The sequence below is a fragment of the Haliotis rubra genome, unplaced genomic scaffold, assembly GCF_003918875.1.
Source record: "Haliotis rubra isolate DU_JTF1 unplaced genomic scaffold, ASM391887v1 Scf119, whole genome shotgun sequence".
NCBI lineage: Eukaryota > Metazoa > Mollusca > Gastropoda > Lepetellida > Haliotidae > Haliotis > Haliotis rubra.
The window spans coordinates 161,508-177,474 of record NW_025765103.1 but is presented as its reverse complement, the minus strand read 5'-3'; the positions used below and the strand labels follow the sequence as shown (position 1 = coordinate 177,474).

At 41.1% G+C, this 15,967-nt stretch overlaps 1 protein-coding gene across 1 annotated transcript in view; it reads left to right on the top strand.

The window, feature by feature from the left end:
* The first annotated feature begins 8 nt into the window (after window positions 1-8).
* LOC124260929 (RNA polymerase II-associated protein 1-like) overlaps window positions 9-15,967 on the top strand; it is a 30,589-nt gene continuing 14,630 nt past the window's right edge. Inside the window, exons 1-16 of the mRNA XM_046695255.1 lie at window positions 9-348; window positions 1,279-1,410; window positions 2,103-2,143; window positions 2,501-2,590; window positions 3,206-3,356; window positions 4,896-5,054; window positions 5,300-5,422; window positions 5,534-5,655; window positions 6,082-6,183; window positions 7,715-7,816; window positions 8,592-8,759; window positions 9,270-9,413; window positions 11,238-11,375; window positions 12,309-12,378; window positions 14,694-14,797; window positions 15,245-15,301. Of these exons, the coding sequence (XP_046551211.1) occupies window positions 189-348; window positions 1,279-1,410; window positions 2,103-2,143; window positions 2,501-2,590; window positions 3,206-3,356; window positions 4,896-5,054; window positions 5,300-5,422; window positions 5,534-5,655; window positions 6,082-6,183; window positions 7,715-7,816; window positions 8,592-8,759; window positions 9,270-9,413; window positions 11,238-11,375; window positions 12,309-12,378; window positions 14,694-14,797; window positions 15,245-15,301 (1,863 nt within the window). The 5' untranslated portion in view covers window positions 9-188. The remainder of the gene's footprint in view (window positions 349-1,278; window positions 1,411-2,102; window positions 2,144-2,500; window positions 2,591-3,205; window positions 3,357-4,895; window positions 5,055-5,299; window positions 5,423-5,533; window positions 5,656-6,081; window positions 6,184-7,714; window positions 7,817-8,591; window positions 8,760-9,269; window positions 9,414-11,237; window positions 11,376-12,308; window positions 12,379-14,693; window positions 14,798-15,244; window positions 15,302-15,967) is intronic.

Sequence of the window (15,967 nt, the reverse complement as noted above, 5' to 3'; positions counted from 1 at the left end):
GACGCATCCGGCGTTGCACAAGTATGGCGGCGCCCTTGTGAAAACACTTTCGAGGTTAACGAAAAAGATGCTTTCTTTCATATACAAAGCATGATTTTGGATACTCACCCAAAGAATGAGCAAAAGTTGTGACTGTGATAACATTTGTTACACACTTATACTGTGACAGTTGACACATAAATCTAACCATGTTGAAACGACCTAAAGCAGGTGAAAGTGAGGATGATCTGCTCAAGTTTCAAGAGGAATTTCTTGCTCGTAATAAGTCAGATCCATCAGCCAGCGTAAAGAGGGCAGACAAAAGAAAACCAAGCAGCGAGGATAAGAAAGATGTCGTCAAACTTGATGGTGCTTATGAAAACATAATTGCAGTGAACGTAACTTTAAGATCTGCTATTCGAATTGTCATCTATTTAATGAAGATATAGACGTGATAAAATTCCGTCAGTTAATGTGTTATTGAGTATTTGATGACATTAACCACCTTTATACCTGATAGTAACATACATTTGCTTTGAGGTTGCTCAGAATAGACGAAATGATTCATCTTGTGCTTCATCTGCAACAGTCGTAGTCAATAGCGCCATTTTTCATACTATTTACTATAAGTATTGACTTGCCAGAGGACAACTTAATTATGTTTTCCCTCTGATCCAGCACTGTATTTTCATGTGTCCGGCAAGTCTTGCCTACTAGCTAAACACAACTCTCTAAACACTTTCATTCAATGATACAAACATTGAGGTCGTTGACCAATTTCTTCAACTTCTATTTGTCACATGTAAGGCAAGCATGTTTTGTGTTTGACAACTCTTTTTCTCAGTATTTTCATATAGGGCTAGTGTTGTTACATTTCAAGTCTTATGGATCATTTTAATATCTAAGTTGTGCCAGAAAAGTGACAACTAAACTATGAGAACATATCTACAAATTAAAGGAATGACAAATCTTCATGGATGATCAATTAAAGGCCTACACAAATTTGTCCATGGCAGACAATGACAGATTCCTGTAAAAAGCTGAAGAAAAGCACCAGTAATTGTACATTTAACACAGCTGAAAATTCTTCATTGCTTATAGTTTCAGGATTAATGTTGTAACAGCTGTGAGCTGCAAATAGACTGCCGGTTGAAACACTGATGATGACACAGTCATACAGTGAGGCGGCCATAATAACATGCATTTCATTGTAGAAAACATGTGACTTCAGGTGAAGACAAAATATGTTTCATCATCGTTGTTTTGTATATCATGATAGCTGTATTTCCGTTGTTTCAGAATTACCTCAAACATTGCCACCTGGACCAGTGCCAGTCAAAAAGTCCAAATTCAGGAAAGCCCAGGAAGAAAGACGTTCCAAGGAAGCAACCACTTTGGCAGAAACAGATGATGCCGAAGAAAGAGTTGAAAGTAATGACAGTGTACACGTTAAATGCCAAACATATTGATATGATAATGTGACAAGTTACTGTGGATAACTCAATGAAGATGAGTAAAGAGATGATATGCATGCTATTTCCAATAACTTGTTTAATCCATCTGCTAACAAGAGGAATGGATTATTTGTCTTTAACAAATGTTTAGGTTCTGATCTGAGGGTCAGGCCATATGCCACAATGTCAACTTTTAATTCTGAAATATGACTGGTCAAACTTAAGGAGCGATATTCATGACATTAAACATGTTAAACAGATTTAATCTTTTCAAAATTATGATTAAATAGATAAATACCAAGTTTTTTAGTTGACTACTAGTATTTAACTTTTTCTCCAAGCTTGATGAAAATTTGCATGTAATATAAATCTCTGTGCATAATTTGAGTGAGTAAGTTGAGTTTTCCGCCGCTATTAATTGAGTATTTAGCAATATTCCAGCAATATCATGGCGGGGGACACCAGAAGTGGGCTCCACACATTGTGCCCAGTGCATGATTTGAATCATTATTTTTACAGTATATAATATGTTGGCAGACAACCCATCCATGTGTAAATGTAGTGGGATTTATCAAGTCATTATTGTACCTGATACTCACTGTTCCTGGTACTAATTCCATCTTTGGATGTCAATTTGCCTTGTTCTAACTCTCAGTCTTTTGTTGACAGAGCACGACCGACATATGGCGCAGGTTTTGACACAGATTATAGTAAGTTTCCTGAATGTCTTTAATTGTGACTTTACTCATTTTGTTATCCATGAACTCAAGTCTTCTCTGAAAAGCCATAAATTTGTCACATCTATATTGACATGAAATGGGAAATTATACAGCGTTTTAGTCAATAGGTTGACAAATGAGATTTGATTGTCCAAACGGTCAAGGAAAGGTGACTCCAGACATGTTTGCACTTCAGAAAACTTGATGAATCACTGCTGTGACACAAAGTTATGACTTTTGGCCTATCATCATGATCATAGTTATGAAATATGAATGTACATGTGGTGAAAATTTGCCATCAACCAACTGTGGTAACATCCTTTTGAGAAGTTTTGTTCTGTGACACAGGAGAGGGATACAAGGAATGCTGCTGTGTTTTTGCCCAGACAGACAAGTCAGGCGTTTCCAACAGCCCTTCACAGAGGCCACACACTGCAGGTAGACACAGTGCTGAACCATGTTGTGCTGTCATTGATTTACATTTATAGGATCTTCCCCTTGTGCACCATGCTGTGCAGAGTTATATTCCTTCCTTCATCAAGGATCCACTTCGTAAAGGCACAATTACTATACTTGGTCAGTTAGATCTTACATGTGCTTTTAGGTATTGGTTGGATTTATATTGACATACTCGAAATACTTTTCAGTGCCTCCATTTCATTTCATTTGAAGATTTTGTAATAAAACTGCATAGATTTTGGGAATATGTGTTTAGTCCAGCCTTCCTGCATGTATATATGTAATGTATTGTGTTGAAAACATCAGGCAATCCTTTGTGATCGATACATACTTCTGCAATATTGATTTGATGCATGCATTTCTAAATAATTTCGTCAAATATATTTAGGGTGGGTTATATACAGTTTTGCATTTTCACCATTGAGTGTTCGAAAGAAATTTTGTGAAACTCATATAAATGAATCTTGATAATGTATGAAACCCTTCACTTCAGGCTTGGAGGTGTATGTAAGTGCATTGGTACAGACACATCAGTTCAGGCCAAGATTTTGTTCAAATTATAAATCTAATGAGTTGCAAACTTGTATGCTTCAGTCGACTGGGTCATCAGGTGAGAAGAAGAGCTTGTTTATGCAGCACCTGGCTACATCTGGGGTGAAGGACTTCGGGGTGGTGCTAAAGCAGGAGCTGCAGAAGACTGGAGAGATGCCACACAACCCAAGCACCGACGTGGAGGAAAGGGGAGGTAACTACATATTGCAAGTTGTTGTTTAGTCCAGTATTGTATACTGAGTGTGTGTTGCATGTACTTCAGTTGGCAATATTCCAGCTGTACATCATGCTTGTCCAAGCATGACAACAAGATGTATGATGTACCCATGACTATCGGGATTCTGTGCTAGGATAGATCACCAGCAACTTACCCTTGTTGTACGATGTACCCATGACTATCGGGATTCTGTGCTAGGATAGATCACCAGCAACGTACTCTTGTTGTATGATGTACCCATGACTATCGGGATTCTGTGCTAGCACCAGCAACGCAGTACCCATGACTATCGGGATTCTGTGCTAGGATAGATCACCAGCAACGTACCCTTGTTGTACGATGTAGCCCCAGTAATCAGTTCAGTCATCACAGACATTCATGCAAATGCTGTTCCGACCTGGGATGGAAGTGTGAATGTGAAATATAGTAGACCTCTATGACATTGATGGTTCCTGAATCTAGACCTCTGTACAATGGTATTACTATGATGTATTGAACAGATTATGTATTCAGCAGCGTCCATTCGTACGCCTGTACGTCTTCAATGCTTGTTAACACGATATCTCATGAACTGTTGTACCCAATGTCTCCAAATTTGGTGACAGCCTACATTAGGGGACTAACACAGACACCAGTTGATTTGGGACATTGCCATAATAGTGGCAAACATCTGTTCACACCTTGAGACTGTGACAGGAAACTCCATGACAGTATCCAGATGGTAGAGTTTCAGAGTTACTCATTGCTAGGAGCATAATAAGTAGCAAGTAGCAGGAATTTGTGTATCAATGTTGAGAACAAGTTAGTTTTTAATAAGTAACAAAAGGGTGTTTTTCATGGTTATGTATATCCAGTGATATAGCTCTGATAAAGGTATGATATATCCAGTGATATAGCTCTGATAAAAGTATGATATATCCAGTGATATAGCTCTGATAAAGGTATGATATATCCAGTGATATAGCTCTGATAAAAGTATGATATATCCAGTGATATAGCTCTGATAAAAGTATGATATATCCAGTGATATAGCTCTGATAAAAGTATGATATATCCAGTGATATAGCTCTGAAGAAAGTATGATATATCCAGTGATATAGCTCTAATAAAAGTATGATATATCGAGTGATATAGCTCTGATAAAACTGTGGTATATCCAGTGATATAACTCTGATGAAAGTATGATATATCCAGTGATATAGCTCTGATAAAACTGTGGTATATCCAGTGATATAGCTCTGATGAAAGTATGATATATCCAATGATATAGCTCTGATAATACTGTGGTATATTCGATGATATAACTCTGATAAAACTGTGGTATATTCGATGATATAACTCTGATAAAACTGTGGTATATCTGATGATATAGCTCTGATAAAACTGTGGTATAACTGATGATATAGCTCTGATAAAACTGTAATATTTCTGATGATATAACTCTGATTTAATTCTGAAACATCATGTGATATATAAGTAATAACGTTTTCCAGTGATGTAAACTCCATCTTACAGATAGAAAGGCTACATCCAGGATCGTGCAGGGCTCTGGTCTGAGTGCTACACTAGGAACTACTGAAGCAAGGAAGATTCATGAGGAGAACTTGGAGAAGATATCCACCATGACACAGGAGGAGATTGATGAGGAGAGGAAGAAGCTGATGGAGATGATGGGTGAGTTACCTCCCTTGTTGCCAGGATCCAGAAATCCAGGGCTAAAATTGTGTTAGGTCTGTGGCCAGACAGCACAATAGACATCCTTGTGTTCATGGCCTGTTGTACATTGTCTTTCCTACTGTAATAATGTAACATCTATATATGTCATAATTAACTCTTATTGTAAAACCCCAGATAATTGACTTGCTTGTTGGAATACTTTAAATACAGTTTTCGATGTCAGTTGTGTTACCTTATTCCAGATCCAAAGTTGCTAGCATTCCTGACTTCCAAAAAGAAGGTGAAGCCCGAGATAACGGAAATGGAAACAGAAACAAGTTTGAGGGAGAGAGTTGCTGGTGGGAAGAAGATTTCAAAGAAAACAGGTGTCTATTTTCTTGTCCAATCTCATGGTATTATCTTTATCATGACAGCAGCACCTGTAGCAAATCTGTAGTATAGTGACTCATATCCTTCAATCTGTGTTTTTTCTTCAGGTCACAGTGACCTGGGGCTGCCTGTTCAGCCTGAACCTACATGGGTACACATGGAAAAAGTGGAGTATGACAAGTTAGAGTGGATGAGGGACCTTCCACCTCCCAGCACCGGGGATGCAAAGGTAGACATTACTTAACACTTAGAGACACTTCAGTAATTGGATAGACGACTTAAAGTAAAAGCTCAATTTGTATTTTCAGACAAATTGTTCTACATTTGTGAGATGCAATGTTTGAGACATTGTTCTACATTTGTCAAATATAGTGTTTGAGACATTGTTCTACATTTGTCAGATACAGTGTTTGAGACATTGTTCTACATTTGTCAGATACAGTGTTTGAGACATTGTTCTACATTTGTCAGATACAGTGTTTGAGACATTGTTCTACATTTGACAGATACCATGTTGACACAGTTGTACATAAGCGAGGTAACATGTTTCCACACATGTCAGATACTATATGAGTCACAGTTATAGACTTGTTGTACAATGTCACATCTCCAAACCAGTGCACTGGCTGACAAATCAGTATTTAATGTATTACAGAATGGCCTACCAGCTAGATTTGATTTCCATGGCAACATTCTTCCAGCAGATTCTGACTTACCTGTCAATCAAGGTCTACATCACCATGGCAATGAACCAGAGGTTGGTTTCTTTTCACATTTCGTGTAGAAGACAATGATTTGGAGATGATTTGTGATTGGAACATCGGTAGCCTTACATTAAAGAAACACACACCCTTCCTGAATGTGATTGCTTCATTGTAGATGTAGCTAAGTAATTCAATATGTCCGAGACACACCAGCCTCCAAATACACAATGCCTGTTAGAAAGTAGTCAAATGTGTTACATTTGTACAGTGTAATCTTAAATGTGACACATGCTGCACCTGCCTCTGCTCATTACAATCTATAAAGTTCCCAGCAATCTATGCAGGTCATAAGTGGAAACATAATGGATTGGTTGGTCAGTGTTTTGTTGTGTTCCCTGTTTCTCTATAGAGTGGATCGTTTGTTCACAATATTGATACTTTATTATCTGGTCCAAACTTGATTGTTTCGAGGCCCGGTTCTGTAAACTGGTACTGTAAACTGGCTCCATGTCCTTGCTGCTGCTAGCACTTAAACTGGCTCCATGTTCTTGTTGTTGCTAGCACTTAAAACCGGCTCCATGTACTTACTGTTGCTAGCTCTGTTTACTGGCTCCATGTACTTGTTGTTGCTAGCACTTAAAACCGGCTCCATGTACTTACTGTTGCTAGCTCTGTTTACTGGCTCCATGTTCTTGTTGTTGCTAGCACTGTTAACCGGCTCCATGTACTTGCTGTTGCTAGCTCTGTTTACTGGCTCCATGTACTTGCTGTTGCTAGCTCTGTTAACTGGCTCCGTGTACTTTCTGTTGCTAGCTCTGTTTACTGGCTCCATGTACTTGCTGTTGCTAGCTCTGTTAACTGGCTCCATGTACTTACTGTTGCTAGCTCTGTTTACTGGCTCCATGTACTTGCTGTTGCTAGCTCTGTTAACTGGCTCCATGTACTTGCTGTTGCTAGCTCTGTTAACTGGCTCCATGTACTTGCTGTTGCTAGCTCTGTTAACCGGCTCCATGTACTTGCTGTTGCTAGCTCTGTTTACTGGCTCCATGTACTTGCTGTTGCTAGCTCTGTTAACTGGCTCCATGTACTTGCTTACTGTTGCTAGCTCTGTTTACTGGCTCCATGTACTTTGTTGTTGCTAGCTCTGTAAAACCGACTCCATGTACTTGCTGTTGCTAGTCTCTGTTAACTGGCTCCATGTACTTGTGTTGCTAGCTCTGTAACTGGCTCCATGTTGCTAGCTCTGTTTACTGGCTCTGTGTACTTACTGTTGCTAGCTCTGTTAACTGGCTCCATGAACTTGCTGTTGCTAGCTCTGTTAACTGGCTCCATGTACTTGCTGTTGCTAGCTCTGTTAACTGGCTCCATGTACTTGCTGTTGCTAGCTCTGTTAACTGGCTCCATGTACTTGCTGTTGCTAGCTCTGTTAACTGGCCCCATGTACTTGCTGTTGTCTAGCAGTAGCACTGTTCACTGGCTCCATGTACTTGCTGTTGCTCTATCTATCTGCCATTGCTAGCACTGTTTATCAACTCTGTATGTCTGCTGTTGATGGCACTGTCAACCGGCTCCTTGTACTTCTAGCGAGCAGGTTACACCCTGGAGGAGATGTTCCAGCTGGCCCGGAGCTCCAACATTCAGCAGAGGACACTAGCGCTGCAGGTGCTTGCCCGGGTCATATCCAAGGTGAGACACACAACAGGATTCTCACAGACTTAATATATCTCTGACAGATTCATGTTGTCTGCTATTGTTCGAATTTGACCTTTTATTCACTAGATTTCTCATGGTAATACCATTCCTTGGTGACAATGTACCATATATATTACAGTGTAACCATTTTTATTTAGCACATGTTGTAGTGATCTGCTTGTCATGACCAGTTTTATTAAAGAGATGTCTTGCTGTGATATGCATGTTATTGAGAGTTTCATGAATCACATGATCTGCATGTTATTGACAGTTTCATGAATCATATGATCTGCATGTTATTGACAGTTTCATGAATCACATGATCTGAATGGCATTGACAGTTTCATGAATCACATGATCTGAATGGCATTGACAGTTTCATGAATCACATGATCTGCATGTTATTGAGTTTCATGAATCACATGATCTGCATGTTATTGACAGTTTCATGAATCAAATGATCTGCATGTTATTGACAGTTTCATGAATCAAATGATCTGCATGTTATTGACAGTTTCATGAATCAAATGATCTGCATGTTATTGAGAGTTTCATGAATCAAATGATCTGCATGTTATTGACAGTTTCATGAATCAAATGATCTGCATGTTATTGACAGTTTCATGAATCAAATGATCTGCATGTTATTGAGAGTTTATGAATCACATGATCTGCATGTTATTGAGAGTTTCATGAATTACATGATGTGCATGTTATTGACAGTTTCATGAATCACGTGATCTGCATGTGTACTGATCTGCGTGTTCAGGCTAAGAGAGGAGCATATCGAGATGTTGTTCAGTCCCCGATCTTGCCGGCTGTCCTGGAGTCTGGAGTGGTGTTCCTGTTCCGCTGGGCTCTAGACGACACTGTTGACACAGTTCTTGCTGCAGCTGTTGCTGCCATGCATGCCCTCATCTGTAACCCAGCAGATCAGGTACGTGTCCCAACTGGTGTGATGCCAGTTAGAACTGTCCCTAAGTGTTCATGCTGTCATCAAGTAGGTTTCTCATGTGGAGTTGGGACAGAACTGACTCCAGTGTGCAGGTTGTCATCTGGTGGGCTTCTCATGTGGGGCATCTGGAACAGAACTGACTCCAGTGTGCAGGCTGTCGTCAGGTAGGCTTCTTATGTGGGGAGTCCACTAGAGAACTGAACCCAGTGTGCAGCCTTCGTGCTTCTGATCTGGCTTTATCAAGTGACATATACATAGGGTATGTAACTTAGATGATAGCTGGAGGGTGTAGTTCACAAGAAGAATACCGAATCTGTTTGTGTCCATGCAGCTTGGTAACATTCATACTAGCTTATTTAGTATACGGTCCTTGCCTGGTTATGTTTGACCTGAGATGACAAACTGAAAATGTCATTGTTTACTGTCAATGTGACAATATCGTTCCTATACTGTGTGACATTGTATGATGACAACCTTTCTCACTGGTTCCAGGAGTGCCTGGACAGATGCTTCAGCTGGTTTCAAGGTCATGTGATGCCGGGTCAGTGTCCGGTTACCATGGAGAGTGAGCGCCAGGATGGGGAGGAGACTGTTGAGGAGACGGATGCTGAAGTAGCCAAGAGAGACATAGTTCTGGTAAGATATGTCTTTGTTACTGTAGTTGCTGTGACAGGTCATGATCTGATTGTGATTACCCGTGAAGATCCGGGTTAGAATTGTTCTTCAGTAACCCATGCTTGTCATAGGAGGCGACTAACGGGATCGGGTAGTCAGGTTCGCTGACTGGGTTGGCACATGACATCGTATCCCAATTGTTAAGATTGATGTTCATGCTGTTGATCCCTGGATTGTCTGGTCCAGACTCGATTATTGACAGACCGCCGCCATATAGCTAGAATATTGCTGAGTGCGGCCTAAAACTAAACTTACTAACACACTCACTCTGATTGTGGTACTAACATCATCTTAAAGGTCCTGATTTGGGGGAATTGAAGGGAAATGCTTGTTCATTGTGTTGCATGTGGTTGTTGGCAATTCATATTTTTCATTAAGATTAGGTTGTACTGATACACACATTGGGTTGTACTGATACACACATTGGGTTGTACTGATACACACATTGGGTTGTACAGATACACACATTGGGTTGTACCGATACACACATTGGGTTGTACTGACACACATTGGGTTGTACTGACACACATTGGGTTGTAGTGACACACATTGGGTTGTACTGATACACACATTGGGTTGTACAGATACACACATTGGGTTGTACCGATACACACATTGGGTTGTACTGACACACATTGGGTTGTACTGACACACATTGGGTTGTACTGACACACATTGGGTTGTACTGATACACACATTGGGTTGTACAGATACACACATTGGGTTGTACCGATACACACATTGGGTTGTACTGACACACATTGGGTTGTACTGACACACATTTGGTTGTACCGATACACACACTGGGTTGTACTGATACACACATTGGGTTGTACCGATACACACATTGGGTTGTACCGATACACACATTGGGTTGTACCGATACACACATTGGGTTGTACCGATACACACATTGGGTTGTACCGATACACACATTGGGTTGTACTGATACACACATTGGGTTGTATACACACCGATTTGGGTTGTACCGATACACACATCGGGTTGTACCGATACACACATTGGGTTGTACCGATACACACATTGGGTTGTACCGATACACACATTGGGTTGTACTGATACACACATTGGGTTGTACCGATACACACATTGGGTTGTACCGATACACACATTGGGTTGTACTGATACACACATTGGGTTGTACTGATACACATTGGGTTGTACATGACAAGGCCAGGTGTGTGAATGACTCAGGTGAGGATTACTGAACATTCATTGTCTTTTCTGGGTGTCTGTGTGAAACGATGGAAGTTAACATCAAGTGTTGATTGGAGGGCTTGTGTGTGTGTGTGAGCCTGACGATGTTCACTGAACACCAGGTGTTACATGTAGAATGTGTTGTGTGAGAATGTCAATATTCCCCTTGTTGTGTTTGATGCACCGTGCCATTTGCAGGGCGGGTATGAATCTGTGTGTATTGAACACCAGGCGTTACATGTAGAATGTGTTGTGAGAATGTCAATATTCCCATTCATGTGTTTGATGCACAGTGTCATTTGCAGGGCGGGTATGAATCTGTGTGTATTGAACACCAGGTGTTACATGTAGAATGTGTTGTGAGAATGTCAATATTCCCCTTGATGTGTTTGATGCACAGTGTCATTTGCAGGGCGGGTATGAATCTGTGTGTATTGAACACCAGGTGTTTGTCATGCAGAATGTGTTGTGAGAATGTCAATATTCCCCTTCATGTGTTTGATGCACAGTGTCATTTGCAGGGCGGGTATGAATCTGTGTGTATTGAACTCCAGGTGTTTGTTGCAGTGCCTGGTGTCCCGAATGGTGCTGCTCCAGCGACTGCGGCATATACTGGAGACTCGGAAACCCCAGGCTGTGACGGTGTTACAGGTCCTGGACATGCTGACCAAGACAGCCCAGCACTCCCCCAGTCTGGCATACGAGGTACAGGAACTCACCATCATCTATTGAGTAGACTCTAACCACAGGTTTATCAAGGATTCCAAACTATAAAGTAATACTCTTCAAAATGGATTATGTGATACTCTTATTTTCATAAATTAAGAGGTGTCAAGGAATATTTTAGTAAAACCCTGTGTCTCCCAACCTTTACTTTGCTGCAGATTTGGGAATATCAGCCTAAACTTATATTATGGACAAACAATATTGTAGCACATTTTCATCTATGGGTATTTTTCTAGATAGTACATTGTCCAAGGCTGCTGGACGTGGTGTTTCAAGAATTTTGCCCACAGCTTGGGGATCCTCAAGGTGAGTTACCTAACACTACAGTGTATGCTGGATTCTGGTTATGGAGAATGCTGGATTCTTGTGTGTTGGGTTCTCCTCAGCCAAGTGGTTACTTGTCATGCCGAGGTAGCCAAGTGGTTACTTGTCATGCTACTTTACGCCAAATCTACTAAAACCTACCTACCCATTTACCATTCTTCAATGAGGTACATAATATGGAGCCCTACTGGGTCTGATTGCCCACATTAGTACACTCTGTTAAGCCCTGCTTCTTTTCTGGAACAAAATGAAGGCCCCAGAGTCCAACACATCCTTGACAAATATTATCAAATTACATATCCAGAGGAGGATCAGCTGTGAGGCAGATCATAATTAAGAGAAATCACTTCGTGTCAAGGAATATTTTAGTAAAACCTCCTCTCATAGACCTATAAACCTTGATTTTGGTCTCGCCTTTACTGGCCAGCGGGAACATGGTTTCCAGACTTGCCTCACTTTGCTGCAGATTTGGGAATGTCAGCCTAAACTTACTTATGAAGATTTTGTAAACATCACCATTGACTATCTTACTTTAGTATTATGGACAAACAATATTATTGTAGCACATTTTATGGGTATTTTTTCTAGATAGTACATTGTCCAAGGCTGCTGGACGTGGTGTTTCAAGAATTTTTGCCCACAGCTTGGGATCCTCAAGGTGAGTTACCTAACACTGTAGTGTATGCTGGATTTTGGTTATGGAGAATGCTGGATTCTTGTGTTGGGTAGCCAAGTGGTTACTTGTCATGCCGAGGTAGCCAAGTGGTTACTTGTCATGCTGAGGTACTGGGTCTGATTGCCCACATTAGTACACTCTGTTAAGCCCTGCTTCTTTTCTGGAACGAAATGAAGGCCCCAGAGTCCAACACATCCTTGACAAATATTATCAAATTACATATCTCTATCACGTTTCTAAATTGTTGGTGATGATAATGTTGATGAACTCACGCTTGTCTTGCTGTGTGTGATATATAGCTTCCCTGTTGTTCATTGCTTCCCCTGTTAGTGTTCCCCCTAGGATTCAGAAAGGGCAGGGTAACTTAAAAAAAAGGGCACTTCATAATCTAAAAGGGCATTTTGGTGAGGTTTATTGAAAAAATAACAATAACAAAATGTTGATTCTTTCCTTGGTAGGCATTGTGATTTGTAAAGCGAATTAAACACATTTGACTTCGCCATGGTTTAAATGCCAATTTCCTAATCATTATCAAAACAAGTTTGCGTCTCCCCTTGAAAGGGAGAGAACTCCGTCCTTAATAAAATCCGGAAAATACACACGGGTTGTAAAATCAAGCACAGCTGAAAAAAAACTGGGATTGAGGCAAAAAGGGCAGGGCTCAAAAACCAAAGGGCAGGGCGCAGCGCCCTCCTTAATGTTCCTAGGGGGAACACTACCTGTTGTACATTGCTTCCCCTGTTGTACATTGCTTCCTCTGTTGTACATTGCTTCCTGTTGTACATTGATTCCTCTGTTGTACATTGCTTCCCCTCCTGTTGTACATTGCTTCCTCCTGTTGTACATTGCTTCCTCTGTTGTACATTGTTGTACACATTGCTTCCTCCTGTTGTACATTGCTTCCCCTGTTGTACATTGCTTCCTCTGTTGTACATTGCTTCCTCCTGTTGTACATTGCTTCCCCTGTTGTACATTGCTTCCCCTGTTGTACATTGCTTCCTCTGTTGTACATTGCTTCCTCTGTTGTACATTGCTTCCTCCTGTTGTACATTGCTTCCTCTGTTGTACATTGCTTCCCCTGTTGTACATTGCTTCCCCTGTTGTACATTGCTTCCCCTGTTGTACATTGCTTCCCCTGTTGTACATTGATTCCCCTGTTGTACATTTCCCCTGCTTCCATTGCTGTTGTACATTGCTTCCCCTGTTGTACATTGCTTCCCCTGTTGTACAGTAGCTCATTGCTTCCCTCTGTTGTACATTGCTTCCTCTGTTGTACATTGCTTCCCCCTGTTGTACATTGCTTCCTCTGTTGTACATTGCTGTTGTACATTGCTTCCCCTGTTGTACATTGCTTCCCCTGTTGTACATTGCTTCTGTTGTACATTGCTGTTGTACATTGCTTCCCCTGTTGTACATTGCTTCCTCTGTTGTACATTGCTTCCATGTTGTACAGTGCTTCTGTTATACTTGCTGTTGTACATTGCTTCCTCCTGTTGTACATTGCTTCCTCTGTTGTACATTGCTTCCCCCTGTTGTACATTGCTTCCTCTGTTGTACATTGCTTCCTCCTGTTGTACATTGCTTCCCCTGTTGTACATTGCTTCCTCTGTTGTACATTGCTTCCTCTGTTGTACATTGATTCCCCAGTTGTACATTGCTTCCTCTGTTGTACATTGCTTCCTCTGTTGTACATTGCTTCCTCTGTTGTACATTGCTTCCCCTGTTGTACATTGCTTCCCCTGTTGTACATTGCTTCCCCTGTTGTACATTGCTTCCCCTGTTGTACATTGCTTCCTCTGTTGTACATTGCTTCCTCTGTTGTACATTGCTTCCCCTGTTGTACATTGCTTCCCTTGTTGTACATTGCTTCCCCTGTTGTACATTGCTTCCTCTGTTGTACAGTGCTTCCCCTGTTGTACATTGCTTCCTCTGTTGTACATTGCTTCCCCTGTTGTACATTGCTTCCCTGTTGTACATTGCTTCCCCTGTTGTACATTGCTTCCCCTGTTGTACATTGCTTCCCCTGTTGTACATTGCTTCCCCTGTTGTACATTGCTTCCTCTGTTGTACATTGCTTCCTCTGTTGTTTCCTCTGTTGTACATTCTTTTTTCTGTTGTACATTGCTTCCCCCTTTTGTACATTGCTTCCCCTGTTGTACATTGCTTCTGTTGTACATTGCTTCCCCTGTTGTACATTGCCTCCTCTGTTGTACATTGCTTCCTCTGTTGTACAGTGCTTCCTCTGTTGTACATTGCTTCCCCTGTTGTACAGTGCTTCCCCTGTTGTACATTGCCAGACTCTAATGCCCAGCTGTCCAGCGTGTATGGCCTCCCGCTGACTACGGCTCTGAGACTGGTCGCGGCACTGTGCCAGGCTGGCCGGAATATGGCAGCACATATGGTAATGTCCCTACACAGCACAGAGGAATATAATTCATATACTTTTTTAAAATCTGTTGCTATACACCTGAATGGACATATTTGAAAATTTGGACCATGGTAACTGTTCCAAGGCAACAGCTGTTTGTTAGTTTATCAACCTGCTAACCTTGTGTGATACAACCTTTGTCCGTGGCCTTGTGGAGGAACAGTCTTCCTGTTCAGGTGTAAAAGACACAAATTGTGGGATAACTGTTACATTCACAAAACTTAGTAATGTCATCTATTATAAGTTTTGCTTCTGTCAGCAAATGGAAATAAATAACAGCCATTTAGCATTCATTTTTTTTACCAAAATGACCGTTTGAAGTCAGAATCATCATTGCCTGTAAGATGTATAGTTTGACCTTTAGACTGATGTTTAATGGAGAAGCAAATGACAAACATTGACTCATTTCTCTTATTTCAGGTATCAAAATATAAACTACAGAACATAATAATGAGGTATATGGCAGTGAAAACAAGGTAATTTCATCTTTACTGTTGACTCCCGTATGACCGCTTAGTACATCCAGAGCACCTGTTGTCTAAATCTTAGGTTACCTCCCCTGACAGTGAACATCAGTATTGAGTACCAGTAATTTCATCTCCGTTACTGTTGACTCCCGTATGACCGCTTAGTACATCCAGAGCACCTGTTGTCTAAATCTTGGGTTACCTCCCCTGACTGTATGAACATCAGTATTGAGTACCAGTAATTTCATCTCCGTTACTGTTGACTCCCGTATGACCGCTTAGTACATCCAGAGCACCTGTTGTCTAAATCTTGGGTTACCTCCCCTGACTGTGAACATCAGTATTGAGTACCAGTAATTTCATCTCCGTTACTGTTGACTCCCGTATGACCGCTTAGTACATCCAGAGCACCTGTTGTCTAAATCTTGGGTTACCTCCCCTGACAGAGTGAACATCAGTATTGTGTACCAGTAATTTCATCTCCGTCACTGTTGACTCCCGTATGACTGCTTAGTACATCCAGAGCACCTTTTGTCTAAATCTTGGGTTACCTCCCCTGACTGTGAACATCAGTATCGAGTAACAGCTTTAGCATGGGAGAGTCCGATTTCTGTGCTGGAATTTCTGTTACTGGGCACATGTAAATATCCTGTTTGGGCATCTTCTCTGTACCTGC